Source organism: Pongo pygmaeus, chromosome 11 (assembly GCF_028885625.2).
Source record: "Pongo pygmaeus isolate AG05252 chromosome 11, NHGRI_mPonPyg2-v2.0_pri, whole genome shotgun sequence".
Taxonomy (NCBI): domain Eukaryota; kingdom Metazoa; phylum Chordata; class Mammalia; order Primates; family Hominidae; genus Pongo; species Pongo pygmaeus.
The window spans coordinates 14,379,480-14,398,559 of NC_072384.2; the positions used below are offsets into that span (position 1 = coordinate 14,379,480).

The following is a 19,080-nucleotide window of genomic DNA, read 5'->3' on the forward strand; positions in this document are numbered from 1 at the left end:
AACCTGTTAGTGCAAGAAAAGCTTAATTCTTACTGCACTGAAGCGTTATATACTGTGTTTCTGATGTCCTCCCACAAGGCAAATCTGTAATCACTAGGTTGTTAACTCTGCCAGAGCATCTGTTCATGAAATAGTATCACCTACTAGAAACTGAAGAATTTCTTGCCATGCCAACAGGTGGATTTTCCATGTTAATGTTTTTAGAGATAATTTTTTTATTAGACTACTTTAGCACTCTGATTATATTTTTTAAAAAAGTATTATTTTCCATGTAAGGTATAGATGAATATTTTTAGATTTTGGAAATCACTGTTAATATTGAAAGTGGAATTGGTTTGGGTCTGAATCTTGAGGAGATTGGTTATTTAGTGGGATTTCCTCCTAGGAGCCTGCACTCTCTGGTGTTGGTTCCTTTTGGACTTTTTTCACCCACGCGGGGCTTTGCCTTTCTGCCGCAGCAGTGGTGGTGCACACTCTGATCTGAGGCTGTGGTTTGGCCTTAATCCTGGGACTGCTGGGGCAGCTTTATCCCTCAACACTAGCTTCACACGGTTAACTTTGACGAAGGAGGAGACAACAGCAGTGTCCTTTCCCCAAATTCTTCCAGTTTTGTTAATCATAAAATTCTGCCTTTATATTCTGTCCTTACATCCATCTCTTCGTTTCCATTTCCACTTCCACTATGACCACCCTTCTTCAGACCGTAGTTCACACCCCGAGAAAAACTTTCTTGACTTGGTCTTTCTGCTCCCAAGCTTTCTCTCCCCGGATTAATGTTCTTCCCATTTAAACCAGAGCGATGCTCCCAGATGAATTTTTCTCAGTGGTTTCCCATGACTATAAGACACAGTTATGCCAAGAGTCTCGACTTCAGTCCCTAGCTGTTTGCCGCATTGGCCCATTTTTTCCCTTTAGAGTGGTTTTCCTTTTGTGTTTTGCCTTGAAAGAACCATCCATCTCGTAGTGTACATTAGCAGTTCATTCCTTTTCGTTGTTAGGTAGTATTTTGTTGTATGGAAATAAATACTTTAGTTTGCTTATCCATTTACCATGTGATGAACATTTGGGTTATTTGCAGTTTTGGGCTATTACAAATGAAAATGCTGTTAATATTTATATGCAGGTTATTGTGTGAACATATGCTTTGATTTCTCTTGAGCAAATAAATACAGAGGATTTGAGTGGCTGGTTATTATGGCAAGTGTATATTTAACTTTGTGAGAAACTGCCAAACTGTCTTCCAAAGTGGTGGTACCATTTTACATTCCTACCAGCAGTGTTTGTGAGTTGCAGTTTCTCCACATCCTTAACAACACTTGGTGTGGTCAGTCTTTTTAATTCTAGCCATTCTAGTGAATGTGTAGCAGTATCTTTTCATGTGCGTATTTGCCTTCTGTATGTCTTTGGTGAAGAATTTGTATACAGCTTTTACTGTATGTCAGTTATTGTTTTCTTATCGTTGAGTTTTGAGAGTTCTTATCAGATATATGCGTATTTTCTCCCAGTCTGTCGCTTTTTCATTCTTTTAACAGCGTCTTTTAAAGAGCAGAGGTTTTAAAAGTTTGAGCTGGGCGCGGTGGCTCACATTTGTAATCCCAGCAACTTGGGAGGCTGAGGCGGGTGGGTCATGGGGTCCGGAGTTCGAGACCAGCCTGGCCAACGTGGTGAAACCCCATCTCTACTAAAAATACAAAAATCAGCTGGGCTTGGAGGCGCGCTCCTGTAATCCCAGCTACTCGGGAGGCTGAGGCAGGAGAATCGCTTGAACCCAGGAGGCAGAGGTTGCAGTGAGCCGAGATTGTGCCATAGCACTCCAGCCTGGGCGACAGGGTAAGATTCCGTCTCAACCAAAAAAAAAAAAAAAAAAGTTTGATGAGGGTTAGTCGTTTTATGGGTCATGCTTTTGACCATACTTAATAAACCTGTGTAACTTGGCTGGGCGCAGTGGCTCACGCCTGTTGTCCCAGCACTTTGGGAGGCCGGGGCAGGCGGATCATGAGGTCAGAAGATCGAGACCATCCTGGCTAACATGGTGAAACCCCCTCTCTACTAAAAATAGAAAAAATTAGCTGGTCATGGTGGTGGGCTCCTGTAGTCCCAGCTACTCCGGAGGCTGAGGCAGGAGAATGGCCAGAACCCGGGAGGCGGAGCTTGCAGTGAGCCAAGATGGTGCCACTGCACTCCAGCCTGGGCGACAAAGCGGGACTCCGTCTCAAAAAAAAAAAAAAGAAAAAAGAAAGAAACCTGTGTAACCTAACTTCACAAAGATTTTCTTCTTTTTTCTTGTAGAAGTTTTACACTTGTAGGTTTTACATTTATGTCTGTGACCCATTTGCAGTTAATTTTTGTGTATGATGGTAGGAATGGATTGAAGTTTATGTCTTTGGCATAACGTATGAATGTGGCATGTGATGATCATGCTGTAGACCACCATAACATAAGTTACTCTTCTAGGATTTTCAGAGGTAGCCCACTTTTACTCATTTCTTCATGGAGCACAAATCATTGTGAAAATGTACATAAAACTTTCAACTTTTTTATTTTACAAGAAGAACCTTGAGTTAATTTCAGGCTGACAGAGCTGTTCTTGCCAAAAATGTGCAGCACTGCCTAGCAGAAGCAGGGTGGAGGCTGAGTGTTGCTGACAACTTCCCCCCTTGGGTGCCTCTGGGGGCCACCCTGTGGAACGTGGGCCACCCATCTCATTATTATTTTGAGACAGGGTCTTGCTCTGTCTCAGGCTGCAGTGCAGTGGTGCAATCACACCTCACTGCAGCCTCGACTTTTCAGGCTCAAGCAATGCTCCCACCTCAGCCTTCGTGTAGCTGGGATTACAGGTGCACACCACCAAGCCTGGCTAATTTTTCTATTTTTTTGGAGATGGATCTCACTATGTTGCCTAGGCTGGTCACAAACTCCTGGGCTTAAGTGATCCTCCTGCCTCAGCCTTCCAAAATGCTGGGATTATAGCCGTGAGCTGCCATGCCCAGCTTGTCACCCATCTTCTCAAACATCTCTCCTTTCTCATAGGGAGGTAAGGCCTGTGTTGTCCCTTTTCCAAAACTGCTCTCAAATTGTTCCTGTAATCCAGAAGCTGGGACAGGCAGGTAGCAACTGCAGCTGCCCAAATGGCCTGCTTTGTTTAGAGGGGCATCTGCTGACGGGTGCCAGGCAGTTGTTAGGTGTCAGACTGCTGGCTCACCAGTGCCAGATCTTCTGGTCTTGTAGGAGAAGCTGTGAAATTGGTGAATGAAAAATATAAGGCAGCTGGGCACGGTGGTTTTTCATGCCTGTAATCCTAGCACTTTGGGATGCCAAGGTGGGCAGATCACTTGACGGCAGGAATTGAAGACCAGCCTGGCCAATACGGTAAGACCCCATCTCTACTAAAAATAAGAAAATGAACCAAGTATGGTGGCACACACTTGCAGTCCCAGCTGTTCAGGAGGCTGAGGCAGGAGAATCACTTGAACCTGGGAGGCAGAGGTTGTAGTGAGCCAAAATCGCGCCACTGCACTCCAGCCTGGGTGACAGAGCGAGACTCTGTCTCAAAAAAAGAAAAAAGAAAATGTCTTTCTGATGTCCCACAGGTGCTGTTGTCCATCTAACCTGAGTCTGGACCACAGCTGTGTGCCCATCTTTTTCTGGTATCCTCTCTGTTTTCATGTCTTGGGTGTTTGTTTTTAAGAGACGGGGGTCTTGTGGTTTCACCCAGGGTGAGGTCCAGTGGTACAGTTACAGCCTTTTTCTGCTGAGTTCAAGGGATCTTCCCAACACAGCCTCCCAAAGCGTTGGGATTACAGGCATAAACCACCACACCCAGCCTCATGTTTTGAATTTTTTAACTCCCTTTTCAGTAAGCCTTTCCCTTTTTCTGATGAGCAAGCCAAAATTATCAGTATAAAAAATTTAAAAGAGAAGTTTTTCTCCCTTCCTGCTTTTTCTCTGTCTCTCTCTGAAGGTGTGTGGAGGTGGGTGTGTATGTGTGTGTGTGAGTGTGTGATAGGATCTCACTTTGTTGCCTAGGCTGGAGTGCAGTGGCGTGAACTTGGCTCACTGCCAAGCAATCCTGCCTCAGCTTCCCAAGTACCTGGAACCTTAGGCGCAAGTCACCACACCTAGATAATTTTTAAAAAAATTTTGTAGAGATGGGGTCTCACTGTATTGCCCAAGCTGGTTTCAAATTCCTGAGCTCAAGCAATCCTCTCATCTTGACCTCTCAAAGTGTTGGGATTACAGGAGTAAGCCACTGCACCTGGCCCCTGCTGCTTTCTTGATCTGCCTTTTGGTTCTCTTTCTATTCAGTTTGCACCCAATGCTGACTTGTGGTTTCAACACTGTATATGTGGAGTTTGGCTTCCAGAGCACTTTTGTAATCCAAATGCCATGTATTTCTCAGCCGTCTTCCAATTGTGACATAAGAGGATTCTGAGACCCTTGTGATGAGATGTCTTTTGCTGAAGAATTCTATTTTTCAGAATCTGGGAATGGAGAAGTTGTCATTCATTTTGTCCTCCTGAGCAAGGCTGTGTATGCATACATCAAGAGTGGTGATATGGTTTGGCTGTGTCCCCACCCAAATCTCATCTTGAATTGTAGCTCCTGTAATCCCCACGTGTCACTGGAGGGACCTGGTGGGAGGTAATTGAATCGTGGGGGCGGATTTTTCCTGTGCTGTTCCCATGATAGTAAGTCTCACGAGATCTGATGGTTTTATAAAGGGCAGTTTCCCTGCACACGTTTGCTCTTCCTTTGCCTTCCGCCATGATTGTGAGGCCTTCCCAGCCATGTGTAACTGTGAGTCCATTAAACCTCTTTTGTTTATAAATTACCCAGTCTCGGGTATTTCTTTATTAGTAGTATGAGAATGAGCTAATACAACTGGGCTGTCCGTTTTTGGAATCAGAGCTTTGGATTGTGGAGTTAGCTAGATGTGGATTATACTCCTGACTGTGTCACTCCCTGGGAAAGTTGTTTAACTTCACCCTTGGTGTTGGAATAATGAATAAATAACTCCTTGATTTGTTATGGTAGGATTTCAGCCCCAAGCCTACGATCAGGCACAGATGTCAGCTGGGCCAGCACATTTAGGCCTCTGTTCTGGTCCTACTTAGAGTCACAAGTACCTATAACTAATATTTGTAATGATGATCTGAAATTGTCAAAACAGTCTGTTCTTTGTAATAAGCTCTACACACAAGGTGGTTTGGATATTTATTACATTAGCACTTATTTTTAAAAGGTACAAATTTAGGCCGGGTGCGGTGGCTCATGCCTGTAATCCCAGCACTTTGGGAGGCTGAGGCAGACGGATCACGAGGTCAAGAGATCGAGACCATCCTGGCTAACACGGTGAAACCCATCTCTACTAAAAATACAAAAAATTAGCCGGGTGTGGTGGCAGGTGCCTGTAGTCCCAGCTACTCAGGAGGCTGAGGCAGAAGAATGGCGTGAACCTGGGAGGCGGAGCTTGCAGTGAGCGAGCCGAGATCGCACCACTGCACTCCAGCCTGGGCGACAGAGCAAGACTCCACTCAGTCTCAAAAAAAAAAGAAAAAGATACAAATGTTGCCAAGAGTGATGAAATAGCTTCCATGGTCATTGGTGTGTATGGCTGGGTGGAGGGTAAATTGGAGAAACTTCTTTGGAGGGCAGTTTGGTAGCGTATGTTAGAAGCTTAAAAATGAACCCTTTCGACCCACTTCTAGGAATGTATTCTAAGGGCAATAATTGGATGTGCAAACATTTATGTACAGGTACACATGCATTTAATTACAAAGTGATGGTTTAAACTGTTTATCACACAGTATCTGGTTTTAGTACTTGTTTATGAAGAATATTTAATGATAAGTGAAAATGGTTTACAGTAGAGCTTTCTTTTCTTTTTTTTTCTTTTCGTTTTTTCTTTTTTTTTGAGCTGGAGTCTCGCTTTGTTGCCCAGGCTGGAGTGCAGTAGTGCAATCTCAGCTCACTGCAAGCTCTGACACCTGGGTTCAGGCGATTCTCCTGCCTCAGCCTCCTGAGAAGCTGGAATTACAGGCGCTCTCCACCACGCCGGCTAATTTTTGTATTTTTAGTAGAGACAGGGTTTCTCCATGTGTGTCAGGCTGGTCTTGAACTCCTGACTTTGGGATCTGCCCACCTCAGCCTCCCACAGCCTCCCAAAGTGTCGGGATTACAGACATGAGCCCCCACGCCCAGCGTTTCTTTTCTTTTTGAACTCAGAATTATAGCCATAAAATGAAACCCTTGGTTTGTTTAAAAATTAAACTTCACGCATGGCAGCTGAGCGGGAGAGAAAATAGCCTTTGGAATATTAATAGTCTGTGAGGTCTGTGGAGCCTGTTTCTTTCCCTCTTAAAGGTTTACATTCACATAGGTAAAAGATTGCAGTGCTCCAAAAGGCTTTTTAAAATGAACAATAGCAGTTCCCTGCTCCCTTGTGGGAGCCCCCACATTTCACTCCCCATGGGCAAACTCCAGCTCTTTAACTCTTTAAAGCTGCTTTTGCTCGTGCCTTCCGTGCTTCCACATGACATGTTTCTGCTGTTCCCTGCTTCTTTTTTTTTGTTTTTCTGAAGTGGCACTGCTTTACTGACTTCTGACTTTGCTGCCCCGACCTTCCTTCACAGTTCTATTATTGTGGTCGCATCAGCATTGTTCATAGCTGTGTCTTCTATGTGGTGATCCTGTTGTCCTGTGCCCTGTGGCAATTTCTTCTGCATCTACTGTGGTTTCCCTGGAATTAATACGGTACTTATCAGGTGTCTTTGATTAGGTTTCTGTGACCATAGCATTAATTAAACCTCCAGCTACCCCCGATGTGTTGAGATCTCTTCTTAGCAATTTCAGATACCTGTGTGGTGGTTTCCTGGTGAGCTCTGAAGCCCTCCCTTCCTCTCTCTTATCTGGACTGGTTGTCCTCTGGGCCAGACCCTGGGGGGTCACTGTTCTCATCATCCCAGGGCTTGCTTTTGCCTTTCCCTTCTGCCTGAGTTCTTTTCTTTTTTCCTAGTTTACTCTGGTTTTGACGGGGGATTTTCTTCAGTAACCACCTGGGAGAGTATGGAAAAGTCACAATTTTGAGATTTTCCATGTCTGAAAACATTTTATTCTGCACGCACACTTCGTTGATGGTTTGTCTGGATACAGAATTCTAGAGTAGCAGTTATTTCCCCCCAGAATTTTCAGGTCTTTGTTCAATGGCTTTCCAGCTTCCACCACTGTTGCTGAGAATTGGGATACCTTGTTGGTGCCTGATTGAGTGTAACCTTGGTTTTTCTTTGCTACTCTGTAGGATTTTTGCCTCCAGTGTTCAGAAATTTCATGATGCTGTGTTTTGGTGCAGATCTTCTCTCCTCACATGTACTTTAGGCTTCTGAATTTTTAAAATTTTCTAAATAAATGTCTTTTTTACTCAAAAAATTATTATTAAAAAATCTGTGTGGTACACAGTACTTTTGAAAAAAAATGACCTATTTAAACAAAAAGTTTCTGGTTCCCGAACAGTTGGCATTCTAAAATCAGTGACCCTGTGCGTGTCCTCTTCCCTGAGGGCACAGCCAGGGTCACTCGCAGGTCTGGTGAAGTGGAAGGAGGGAGTGTCTGTTGTCTGCGCCGCCTGGGTTGCATCGGTACAGATGGGCTTCTTGGGGAGGGAGAATCTGGAAAGCTGTTGTTTTGGGAAGACCTAGCACCGACTGAATTTGATATTTCATGGAGGCAGTGTATATTTTTGGGCACGATGAGGTAATTGTGTGTATTTATTTAAAGTTTGTGAAGTTCCTTTTGAGTTACTATGGAGGGATATGGTGGACTTAGTGCTGAATGAAAAAAAAAAAAACTTAAGAAAGGTGGCAAGCACACACTCTTTATTTTTAATTAAAAAATTGTTTTATTTAGTTTTTAAAATTTTTAAAATTATTATTATTAGTTTTTAGAGACAGGGTCTTGCTCAGTCGCCCAGGCTGGAGTGTGGTTGCGCAATCATAGCTCACTGTAACCCAGAATTGCTGAGCTCAATGAGTGATCCTCCTGCCTTGGCCTCTTAAGTCGCTAAGACTACAAGTACACCCCACCATGCCTGGCTAATTTTTATTTTGTAGAGACAAGGTCTCGCTATGCTGCCCAGGCCAGTCTCAGAACTCTTGGAATCAAGTTATCCTCCCATCTTGGCCTTCTAAAGTGTTGGGATTACAGGTGTGCACCATAGCTCTTGGCCCCACACTGAGTCTTAAATTGATAGGGAGACCTGTTTGCCTTACTTGAAATGCACTTGTCTTAATTGCTGGCTAGAAAATGTTGTTAACATTCACGCCTAAACCAAAGACCAAAAGTTTTCTGGTGAGCATTAGAACATAGCCTCACAGTCATAAGAATAAACAGTAAGATAATATATATTAAAAACCATTGTTCTGATTAGAAATAGTTGGTGACTTTTTTCAACATTTTATTGTAAAAAATTTCAGATGTCACAGAAAAGCTGCAGAAATTTCACAGTGATCATCTATATATGGACCGCTAAGATTCTACGATTAAACTTTTTAAAGTCAACTTTTACAAGTAACATTTTACTTGTATCACATACACATTACTCCATCCATCCTTCAGTCCATCTTATTTTTTGATGGGTTTCATTTCAGAGTAAGTTGTGAGCCTCAGTATATCTCACCTCAATAACTTGAGCATGTAATCATTATTTGTTCAGTTCCTTTTTGGTTTTGGTTTTAAGTAAAATATGTGCATGTGTGAAATGCACAAGTTTAGCATCCCATGCATTGCATGCTGAGTTGCATATGCATGCTTCCTTCTTGGAGCAGTCGCTCCTTTTGCTTCAGCAACGCCCACATGTGAGGTAGGTGTTGTAAGACACCTTGGGTAGGCCGGACGCAGTGGCTCATGCCTGTAATCCCAGCACTTTGGGAGGCCGAGGCGGGTGGATCACTTGAGATCAGGACTTCAAGACCAGCCTGGCCAACATAGGTGAATCCTGTCTCTACTAAAAATACAAAAATTAGCTGAGCATGGTGGTGCACGCTTGTAATCCCAGCTACTTGGGAGGCTGAGGTAGGAGAATCGCTTGAACCCGGGAGGCAGAGGTTGCAGTGAGCTGAGATCGCACCGCTGCACTCCAACCTGGGCAACAGAGTGAGACTCCGTCTCAAAACAAAAACAAAAAAGACACCTTGGGTGATTGGATTGGGAAACCTAGGGCTAGCTGGAGGGATTTCTGCAGTGGGAGGCTTCCAGTAGAAGAAAAGGAAGACATCGTAGGTGGGCCCCTCGACTGTGTATCCTAAGGAAATGAGGCATGAAAAAGGACTTCACCTTTTCTCAGTGGCTGTGGTGGGCCAGATGAGCACTTGTGGCTGAAAGACTCCCTCTTTGGACAGAGGTGTTCTCAGATTTTCCTCACTTTGGTTTTATACTCTGTATTAGAGGTTTGTTCAGGTTGGTAGCTTCCATCTTCTCTTCACTCTGAGCTCTTTCTGCAGTTTGAACAGTGACAAAAAGGTCAAGGACTTTCTTATTAGCAATGTTGATGGATGTAGGTTGTGGGTTTATTGCTTGTTTTAACTTCTTCTAACAGCTTTTCCTTTTTCTTCTCATCTTTCTTTAGTGAATCAGTTTGTCAGATAGAACTGTAACTTCTTGTTGCACATTGGTTGTATATATTGAACATGTCCAGTGGCATGGTTTAACTGTTTTTTTCCAGCCTATGCCTAACTGCCAGGCCATCTTCCAGATCAGCATCTTTCAGACTGCTATAGAACCCTTCCTGCTGATGGCCTTTTTAAAGGCTTGGCAAAATCTTGTATTCATCTTCTTCTTTTTTTTTTTTTTTTTTTTTTGAGACAGGGTCTCACTCTGTCGCCCAGGCTGGAATGCATTGGCACAATCTCTGCTCACTGCAACCTCCACCTCCCAGGTTCAACTGATTCTCCTACCTCAGCTTCCCGAGTGGCTGGGACTACAGTCATGTGCCACCAAGCCTGGCTAACTTTTGTATTTTTAGTAGAGACGGGGTTTCACCGTGTTGGCCAGGCTGGTTTCAAACTCCTGACCTCAGGTGATCCGCCTGCCTCAGCCTCCCAAAGTGCTGGGATTACAGGCATGAGCCACTGCGCCTGACTATAATTCATCTTCTAGGGGTGCGTTTGGGTGTGGTGATCCGTGGGCCCTTTCAGCTAGCTTCCTTACTTGTTCTTTTACCTCATGCATGACTGTTGTTTCCATGGAGATTTTCTGGCTAGCGTACACTCTCTCAGTTGTGTGTCAGCATCTGAAAGTACTGTATACTTTTCACCTTGCTTATTTTTACTTTTTTTTTCTTTTTTTTAATTTTGGAGGCAAGGTTTTGCCAGCTTGGCCAAGCTCATCTCAACTCCTGGGCTCATGTGATCTGCCCACCTCAGCCTCCCAAAGTGCTGGGATGACAGGCGTGAGCCACCACGCCCGGCCTTCCACCTTATTTATTATTAAAAAAATTGGGCCAGGCGCGGTGGCTCACGCCTGTCATCCCAGCACTTTGGGAGGCCAAGGTGGGTGGATCATGAGGTCAGGAGATCAAGACCATCCTGGCTAACACGGTGAAACCCCGTCTCTACCAAAAAAAAAAAAAGAAAATAGTCGGGCTTGGTGGTGGGCGCCTGTAGTCCCAGCTACTCAGAAGACTGAGGCAGGAGAATGGTATGAACCCGGGCGGAGTTTGCAGTGAGCTGAGATTGCTCCACTGCACTCCAGCCTAGGCAACAGAGTGAGACTCTGTCTCAAAAAAAAAAAAAAATTATGTATACAGAAAAGTTGAGCGGACAATACAGTGAATGTCCATAGTACCCACCACTTAGATTCCCCAGTGATCTTTCCCCATATTTACCTAAGGATGAGTGTTGTGTGGTTTTTCTTTTATTCTTGTGGAATCAATTCAGAATCCTTTGTGTCTTGTCCAGTGGACTTGAGTGTAGCCCTCCCTAACATGACTGAGGTGTGCTTTTGCATGTCCACACTTAGAAACAGTAGTTCTCTAATTTTAAAAGTAGCTCCTATTTACATTTGCCCAGTTACCCCCTAAGTTTTAAAAAACGTTTGGAATCAGAATAATGTACTCAACATTACATAGTGAGTTTTTTATAAATTTGAATTTATGTCTCTTATCTCTTTCAATCCGTAACAGTCTTCCTTATATTTTTTAATACTTTGACTTCAAAAGAGTGATTAGGAAACGTTTCGAATATTTACAGAAATACATGGGAACATAATTCCCACTCACACATTGCCTGGCTTTAGCACAAGTACATGGGAATATGATAATTCCTACTCACTGCTGGGCGCGGTGGCTCACACTTGTAATCCCAGCACTTTGGGAGGCCACGGCAGGCGGATCATGAGGTTGGGAGTTCGACACCAGCCTGGCCAATATGGTGAAACTCCATCTCTACTAAAAATACAAAAATTAGCTAGGTGTGGTGGTGCATGCCTGTAGTCCCAGCTACTTGAGAGGCTGAGGCAGAAGAATCTCTTAAACCCAGGAGGCGGAGGTTGCAGTGAGCCAAGATCGTGTCACTGCACTCCAGCCTGGGCGACAGAGCGAGACAGCGAGACTCCATCCAAAAAAAAAAAAATCCTGCTCACACATCGCCTGGCTTAAGCACAAGTACATGGGAATATAATTCCCACCTACACATCACCTGGCTTTAGCAGTTACCACGTTATGGCTGATCTTTTTCATCTGGGCCCCTGCCACTTTCCTCTATATTATTTTGAAGCAAATCTCAGACATTATATTCATCAGCTTTTTAAATATTATCTTTAAAAGATAAATTAGAACTGTGTCATTGTCACGCCTAAAAATATTTTTTTATTACTACCGAGATTGTAATCATTGTTCATATTTCCAGTTATCTGTCATGAATGTTTTTAATTGTATGAAGAAAGGGAACCTTGTGGGTTTGTTCGTTTAAACTGTCGGAAGTTTGGAATGAGATTCCCAACTTTGAAGTCTAGCATCTGTTCTCAGGATGTGACGCACAGAGGGTAGCTCTATGTTTTGACACTTATAAAAAAATATCATCTTGGTCAGATAAGAGTTTGGTGACTCCTGGGAGGATCTCTTTTCAGGCTAGTGGAAATATGAGGCAGGAACTGGGATTAAGCTGTACAGTGGGGATCCCATTCGGCAGTGTCTCCTTTGGGTACCGCTGAAGGTACCCACTGGTGTCTGGCTGCTGCATGGCGGTGGGAAATGAAGGAGGTGGTGTGGCTGGGGAGAAGGGAGCTATCCAAGATGACCCTTGACCTCCCTCATCCCCGCAGTTTCTTTAATTTGAGACAGCCTTGCCCCACCTGCTCCTCTCTGAGCTGACTCCTTATTGCTTGCCAAGACTGCATAAAATGCTGCTATGTTGGTGGTTTGTTTTCCTGTGATTTTTTTTCCCTTGAAGCCAAGCACCTTATGGAGAGGGCTGGATCTGTCCTGATCATCTCTGCTGTGACAGGGCATGGCCCCATGTTGATGGTGAATAGCCTGTCTGTGTTGGTATAATGCCCCAGTCACCATGACTAGTCACGTGTGCCCGCCACACACCATGCTTCCTTTTTGCATTTCTTCCGTGAGTTAGCTAGTCACTTAGGGGGAATTGGACTGTCTCAGGTCTCCTGGGAGTATCAGTACATGGCCGGACACACTACGTTTTCCTTTATAATTCTTTGATGGCATTCACACTACCTTTTTCTTTATAATTAAAGAAAATGTTATACAACCTCGTTGTGGCATAATTGGCATACAACTAAGTGTACAGATTTAAAGCTTCAGTTTGATGAGTTTTAACATGTGTACACCTCTGTGAAGCTTTCCTTTTCACTTTCCTTTTTTAGCCTTCTTAAAGACGAGGCGATGAGCAGCCAGAGAAGGAAACTCTGTAACTGCTCTTGTCTTGAAATTTGCTTTTCCAAATCCTAATGGAAAATCTGCATATTCTGCTTTCCTGTGGCTAAGCAACAGTATTAAAAAGTTGTTGTATTCAAATTTTGGCAGTGTTTCTATTTATGGTTAACATAGTGGTGAGTGAATTTCAAAATATAGGGAGCCCTGGGGAGGAATCTTTTCTTTCTTCAAATGGAGACTAGTTGAGGTTGGGAGTTGCCTGGTTTGGGTAGAAGGGTCAGGACTCTGGATGCAGACAAATCTGGGTGTGAGCACCCTTTTTGCTGTGTAGGACAGGACCACCTGTTGTTTGGTCTGCCGCAGATCTCAGCCGCAGCCCCTCCCACCGTGAGACCATGAAAGGTCGTGCAGGGGAGTATGACAAGGCTGACGTTGAAGCCTTCGTGTTACTTAATTGATACAGTGTGCAGTATTTAGGTGAAAAAGCCCAGACTTCACCACTGTGCAATATATCCATGTCACAGAATTGCACTGGCACCCCAAACAAAAGGCCCCAGACTAGTGAATTTCCTAGGGGGCCAGTCATTCTCTTTCCCTTTCAAATTAAAACAAAATATATGGACCAGGCGCATATATATACAGGCTCACACCTGTAATCCTAGTACTTTGGGAGGCTGAGGCAGGAGGATCATTTGAGGCCAGGAGTTCGAGACTATCCTGGCCAACATGGCAAAATCCCGTCTCTACTAAAAATTACAAAAATTAGCTGGATGTAGTGGCACATGCCTGCAATCCCAGCTACTCGGGTGGCTGGGGCATGAGAATTGCTTGAACCCAGGAGGCGGAGGCTGCAGTGAGCTGAGATTGCACCACTACACTCCAGCCTAGGGAATAGAGCAACACTCCCCATCTCAAAAAAAAAAAAAAAAAAAAAAATACACACACACACGTACATATTGCTAAACAGCCCAATTGTGTAAACTTTTTTAAAAATTAACTTTAATTATTATTACTATTTTTCTGAGACAGGGTCTTACTTTGTCGCCCAGGCAGAATGCAGTGGCATAATTACAGCTCACTGCAGCGTTGACCTCCGGCTCAGGTGATCCAAAATTCTTTATACTCAGCCCATTTTTTAAAACTTGAGGTATATACTTTATGCACAAAACACCCACACATTAAGTGCTCAACTGGGTGGGTTTTGACAGTTGTACATGCCCATGGAACCACCACTCCAAATAAAACATAGAACACTTTGATCATCCCAGAAGGCTTTCTTCGCCGTCTCCCCTCTGATTTCCGTCACCGTAGGTAAATTTCTTTGTTGTTAGGGAATAAACGGGATCATTGCTCTATGTGCTGTTCTGTTTCCAGCTTCTTTGGAAAGCTCAGCGTGTTGTGAGATTCATCCATGTTTTCCTTTTGATTGCTGAGTAATGTTTATAGAGACATATCATGATTTATCCTTTCTCCAGTTGATGAAGATTTGGATTATTTCCCATTTTTGGCTATTAGGAATAAGATTGAACACTTTTTACAAGTCTTTCGTGGACCTGTGTTTTCATTTTTCTAGGGGAAATATTTGGGAGTGGATTGCTGGATGTTGTGGGATGTGTGTCTGGCTTGCAAAGTTGCACTGTCTGACACGGACAGTGTGTGAGTGCTCCACCCCTCCTGCTCTCACCCATGGGAATGTGAGATGCCATAAGCACTTGTATGGAGGTCTGATTTACATATTATGAGTTAATCCTTTTCAGTGTACGGTTTGGCATGTTTGGACAGTCATACAGAGCTGTGTGACCGCCACCACATTTGAGTGAATGCACTCTTTGGAAAGGTTCTCGCATGCCCCTCTGGCCCCTGGCACCATTGCTGGGGTTTTGATGACTGTGGATTAGGTTGGTCTTTCCTAGAGCTTCTGTCAGTACATGCATCCAGCCTGTGTCCTTGTATCTGGCTTCTTTGACATGGCGTGGCTTTGCGATTCATCCATGTGCTTGTATGGACCAGCAGTTTGTCCCTTTGGCTTGCTCAGTAGGATTTGTATGGATGCACCACAGTGTGTTTACCCATCTGTCTCCTGGTGGGCGTTTGGGCCATTGCCAGCTTTTGATCGTTGTGAATATAGCTGCTGTGAACATAGCTGTCCAGAGACCCTCTCCCTCCCCTGAGACCAAACCCCTCTTCTCTGTTGGGGTCAGGAAGGGACACCTAACTGCTTATTCAGCAAACTCAACCACTCTACTAGATGGGGCCTCTTTATCTGCTTCTGGAGGCGGGTTGGTGGCCAGCAGTTTGCAGGGCTTTGGGGAAGGGCTCTTAGTGCCAGCTGCTCCTCGCTGCTGGCTGAGAGTGCCTTCCTCTCGAGTCTGCTCAGTCATCCTCCACTTCAGCTTGCCAGGCTTCAACATGCTGTCTTCTCTTCCATTCTTGGTGAGTTTTATGTCTTTTTTCTCTTAATCTGCTTTATTGTCATTTTCATGTTATTTTGTGTGGGGACAAAAGCAAGTATGTGGGGACAAAAGCAAGTATGTGTGTTCAGCCTTCTCCCTTGACCCAGAGGGCTTTTTACCATAGAGTGCTTAGCCAGTCCTGGTGTTGGGCAAGTTTCTCCTATTTTTGCTGTAACAAACAACACTATGATGAGCATGCTTACAGTTAAGTCTCTGTGTGTGTATAGATCCATGTGTATTGCTTTAAGATAGACTTCTAGAAGTGGAATTGTGGGATTAAAAGGCATTTATACTTTTGATGCCAAGTTTAGCCCCAGGAATGCCATACCAATTTAAATTCCAGCAGGACAAGACAGTTTTTATTTCCTGTCCTTGTGTGAGCATTCCATCTGTAGAACGTTCTCCTTTGGTATTTTTTCCTCCTCCCCAACACCCTGCCACCACACACACGTGCATGCACACACGCACACAAAGTAAGAATGAAGTCAGATCTTAGTGGAGGAGAGTGGGGGCGGCAGTGGCAGCAGGTCTGGCGAGTTGCGTGGGGCTGACACGCAGCTTAGCTCCTCCCTGCATGTGTCCTCTCCCTGTGCCTGGACCGGCTTGGGTGAACTCAGGCCATTGCCTTCTTTGTTCCAGGTTACACTCCTGGCACACCTTACAAAGTGTCCTGTTCCCCCACCAGCGGGGCTGTGCCGCCGTACTCCTCCTCCCCAAACCCCTACCAGACTGCCGTGTACCCTGTGCGAAGTGCCTACCCGCAGCAGAGCCCGTATGCACAGGTATGCTTGGGTACACACTGCTGTGTGGGAAGGGGTTGATACCACCTGGGCGCTCATCCTTTGGCCCTGGGACCCTGTATCAGTTGTCTCTCTTCTCCCCCACAGCAAGGCACGTACTACACACAGCCGCTGTATGCAGCACCTCCTCACGTCATCCACCACACCACGGTGGTGCAGCCCAACGGCATGCCTGCAACAGTGTACCCTGCTCCCATCCCCCCTCCTAGAGGCAACGGGGTCACCATGGGCATGGTGGCTGGGACCACCATGGCCATGTCAGCAGGTAAGTTCTTGTTCCTGTGGTGTGTGTCCTATGGTGTCCCCTAGAGCTGGGGGAGGGGAGAGCTCACGAATCGTCTGCCCCTTGGCTCTAGGTTTTCATAGCTATAGTTGTGTGGAAGGACAGAAAATTCTTTGGGGAAGAAACAGCAGGTTATCTTTTACTTTGCCTCCCTGAGTGACCCCTTGTGGAGGCCTCTCTGAAACTGATGGACTCGCTTTGTTGGTGAACTGAGCCATTTGGCAATGCAGGTTGTGTCCCCGTCTCCTCCCACCCTTCATGACCATGTAAGACTTGAGCAGAAGGAGGACACTTTGTGTACTGGGGTGGCTCTGGCTCTCTTCCTTTCCCTTCAGGGGAGCTTGTCTTTGCAGGTCAGTTGTCTTCATGGGGATGTTTTCATGCATCTAGAACTGAGCTGGTCTTCCGTTGATAGAAGGAACAGCTGCCCGTAGAAATCCTTTGGCATTCATCTACTGTACTTTACTTCGCAAGGCCTCCTCTAAGGAAAATAAACCATGGAAAGATGAGGCCCCTGGCTGGGATGGGCACATCTCCACGGAAGCCCTGGGGGTTTGATCTGATGTCTAGGGATTGGGTGACCACCCAATCCGTATGACCACCCATGTGGATTCACCTCCTGGTCTGTGGGTCAGCATGACCACCTTTAGGTCATGCCCACACAAAAGCGTACTGTTCCCTCCTTGTTTTTCTGGACTTGACCTCAGTGTAAGGAAATTATGCCAGAGAGAAAAGCATTCTGGGATATTATGTGTGCTTCAACGTAGACTCTGATTTGGTTTTCCCCATACTTATCTGTCAAGGAACAGGAAACTGGGCATAGACAGAAACTGCTGGTTTGAGGCACAGGGAGGGAGGGCGGCAGGCACCAGGTTGGGTGCCGCTGTGGAGGTGGTGCTGGGCCATAAATGGACTCAAGTAGTTGCTGAGTTTCTGTAGTTGTAGGAAAAATAGATTTCTCTTAAAGAACTCAGAAGCTCATGTAGTTTAGAATCCTTTTTTTTAATTTTAAAATTTTTAATATTTTTTTTAAGACAGGGTCTCACCCTGTCAGCCAGGATGGAGTGCAGTGGTGCGATCTCAGCTCACTGCAACCTCTGCCTCCTGGGTTCAAGTGATTTTCCCGCCTCATCCTTCCCAGTAGCTGGGACTACAGGTGCCTGCCACCACATCCGCCTAATATTTTTTTTGTACTTTTTGGTAGAGATGGGATTTCACCATATTGGCCAGGCTGGTCTCGAACTCCTGACCTCAGGTGATCCACCCGCCTCGGCCTCCCAGAGTGCTAGGCTTACAGGCGTGAGTCACTGTTCCCAGCCTCTTGTTTTTTATTTATTTGTTTTTACCATCTTAACTTTTTTGTTGAGACAGGGTCTTGCCCTTTTGCCCACGCTTGAGTGCGGTGGTGCGATCATAGTTCACTGTAGTCTGGAACTCATGGGCTCAAGCCATCCTCCCACCTTAGCCTCCTGAGTAGCTGGGACTATAAGTATGCTACTACATCTGGCTAATTTTAAAACTTTTTTTGTAGAGCTGGGATCTCACTGTGTTGCCCAGGCGCATCTCAAACTCCTGAGCTTAAGCTATCCTCCCACCCCAGCCTCCCAGAGTGTTGGGATTACAGACATGAGCCCCTGTGCCCAGCCCATCTTAACCGTTTTTAAGTATGTATGGTTCAGTAGTGTTAAGTATATTCACATTGTTGTGAAACAGAGCTCCAGAACGTCTTTATCCTGCACATCTGAACTCCTGTACTCATTAAACGCTAATTCCCCGTCCTACTTTCTTTCTGTCTCTGAATTTGACTACTCCAGGTACTTCATCTAAGTGGAATCATAAAGTATTTGTCTTTTAGTGACTGGCTTCTTTCTTTTAGAATTATGTTCTTAAGGTTCATCTATATTGTAGCATGTGTCAGAATCTCCTTCCTTGTTAAGGCTGAATCATACTCATTTGTTTATCATCTGACCTATAAAAATTATTGGGTGTGCTTTATGAAGGGGACACGCAAAAGGCTTTTACAAACATATTGTCTGTGGAAGCTTGCTGTGTGGAGACGGCTTTTGGGTGCGGGGGATTATCTAATCAGAGTTCTGACAGTATCTGGGTCAAGACTATCCCTCTTCCTGTATACCCTCCTCCTTGCAAAGAGGCCAGGCTTATGTGCGTGTCGGGCAGTGTGGAGCTGTGCAGGTCAGCCTCATGTCATGTGCTGCTCTTTCTTCCAGGTACCCTGCTGACTGCTCACTCCCCAACTCCTGTCGCCCCCCACCCGGTCACTGTGCCCACGTACCGGGCCCCAGGAACGCCCACTTACAGCTATGTGCCCCCTCAGTGGTGATCACCTGCAAATGTAAGTGACCAGTGAAGGCTGGGCTGGCTTTTGATGAAAGGGCATTTCCATCGGACAGTGGCAAATTTACCACATATTTAAGCACTAACGAGGAAAGTGCGCCTGACCCTGAATCCAGAGGCAATGCAGGGTTTAAATTTTTTGTTTTTATTGAGACATTACAGAGTAGAAGAAGGAAGGAACCATTGAATACCTACTGTTGACACTGTCCATCTTGAGCCTTACCTGGAATGTGCTCTAACCCCCCACCTGCCTGCTGCAGGAAATAGGGCTCCAGTTGCAATTGGAGGTCTTTAGGAAGGAAGTGA

General features: G+C 45.1%; 1 protein-coding gene across 5 annotated transcripts in view; it reads left to right on the forward strand.

Moving 5' to 3' along the window:
* The window catches only part of FAM168B (family with sequence similarity 168 member B), a 45,405-nt gene that overhangs the window by 21,643 nt on the left and 4,682 nt on the right, over window positions 1-19,080 (forward strand). For all 5 annotated transcript variants that reach the window (XM_054478339.2, XM_054478338.2, XM_054478340.2 and 2 more), the window contains 3 exons: window positions 15,976-16,118; window positions 16,224-16,401; window positions 18,648-18,772. In XM_054478339.2, the coding sequence (XP_054334314.1) occupies window positions 15,976-16,118; window positions 16,224-16,401; window positions 18,648-18,760 (434 nt within the window). In that variant the 3' untranslated portion in view covers window positions 18,761-18,772. The remainder of the gene's footprint in view (window positions 1-15,975; window positions 16,119-16,223; window positions 16,402-18,647; window positions 18,773-19,080) is intronic.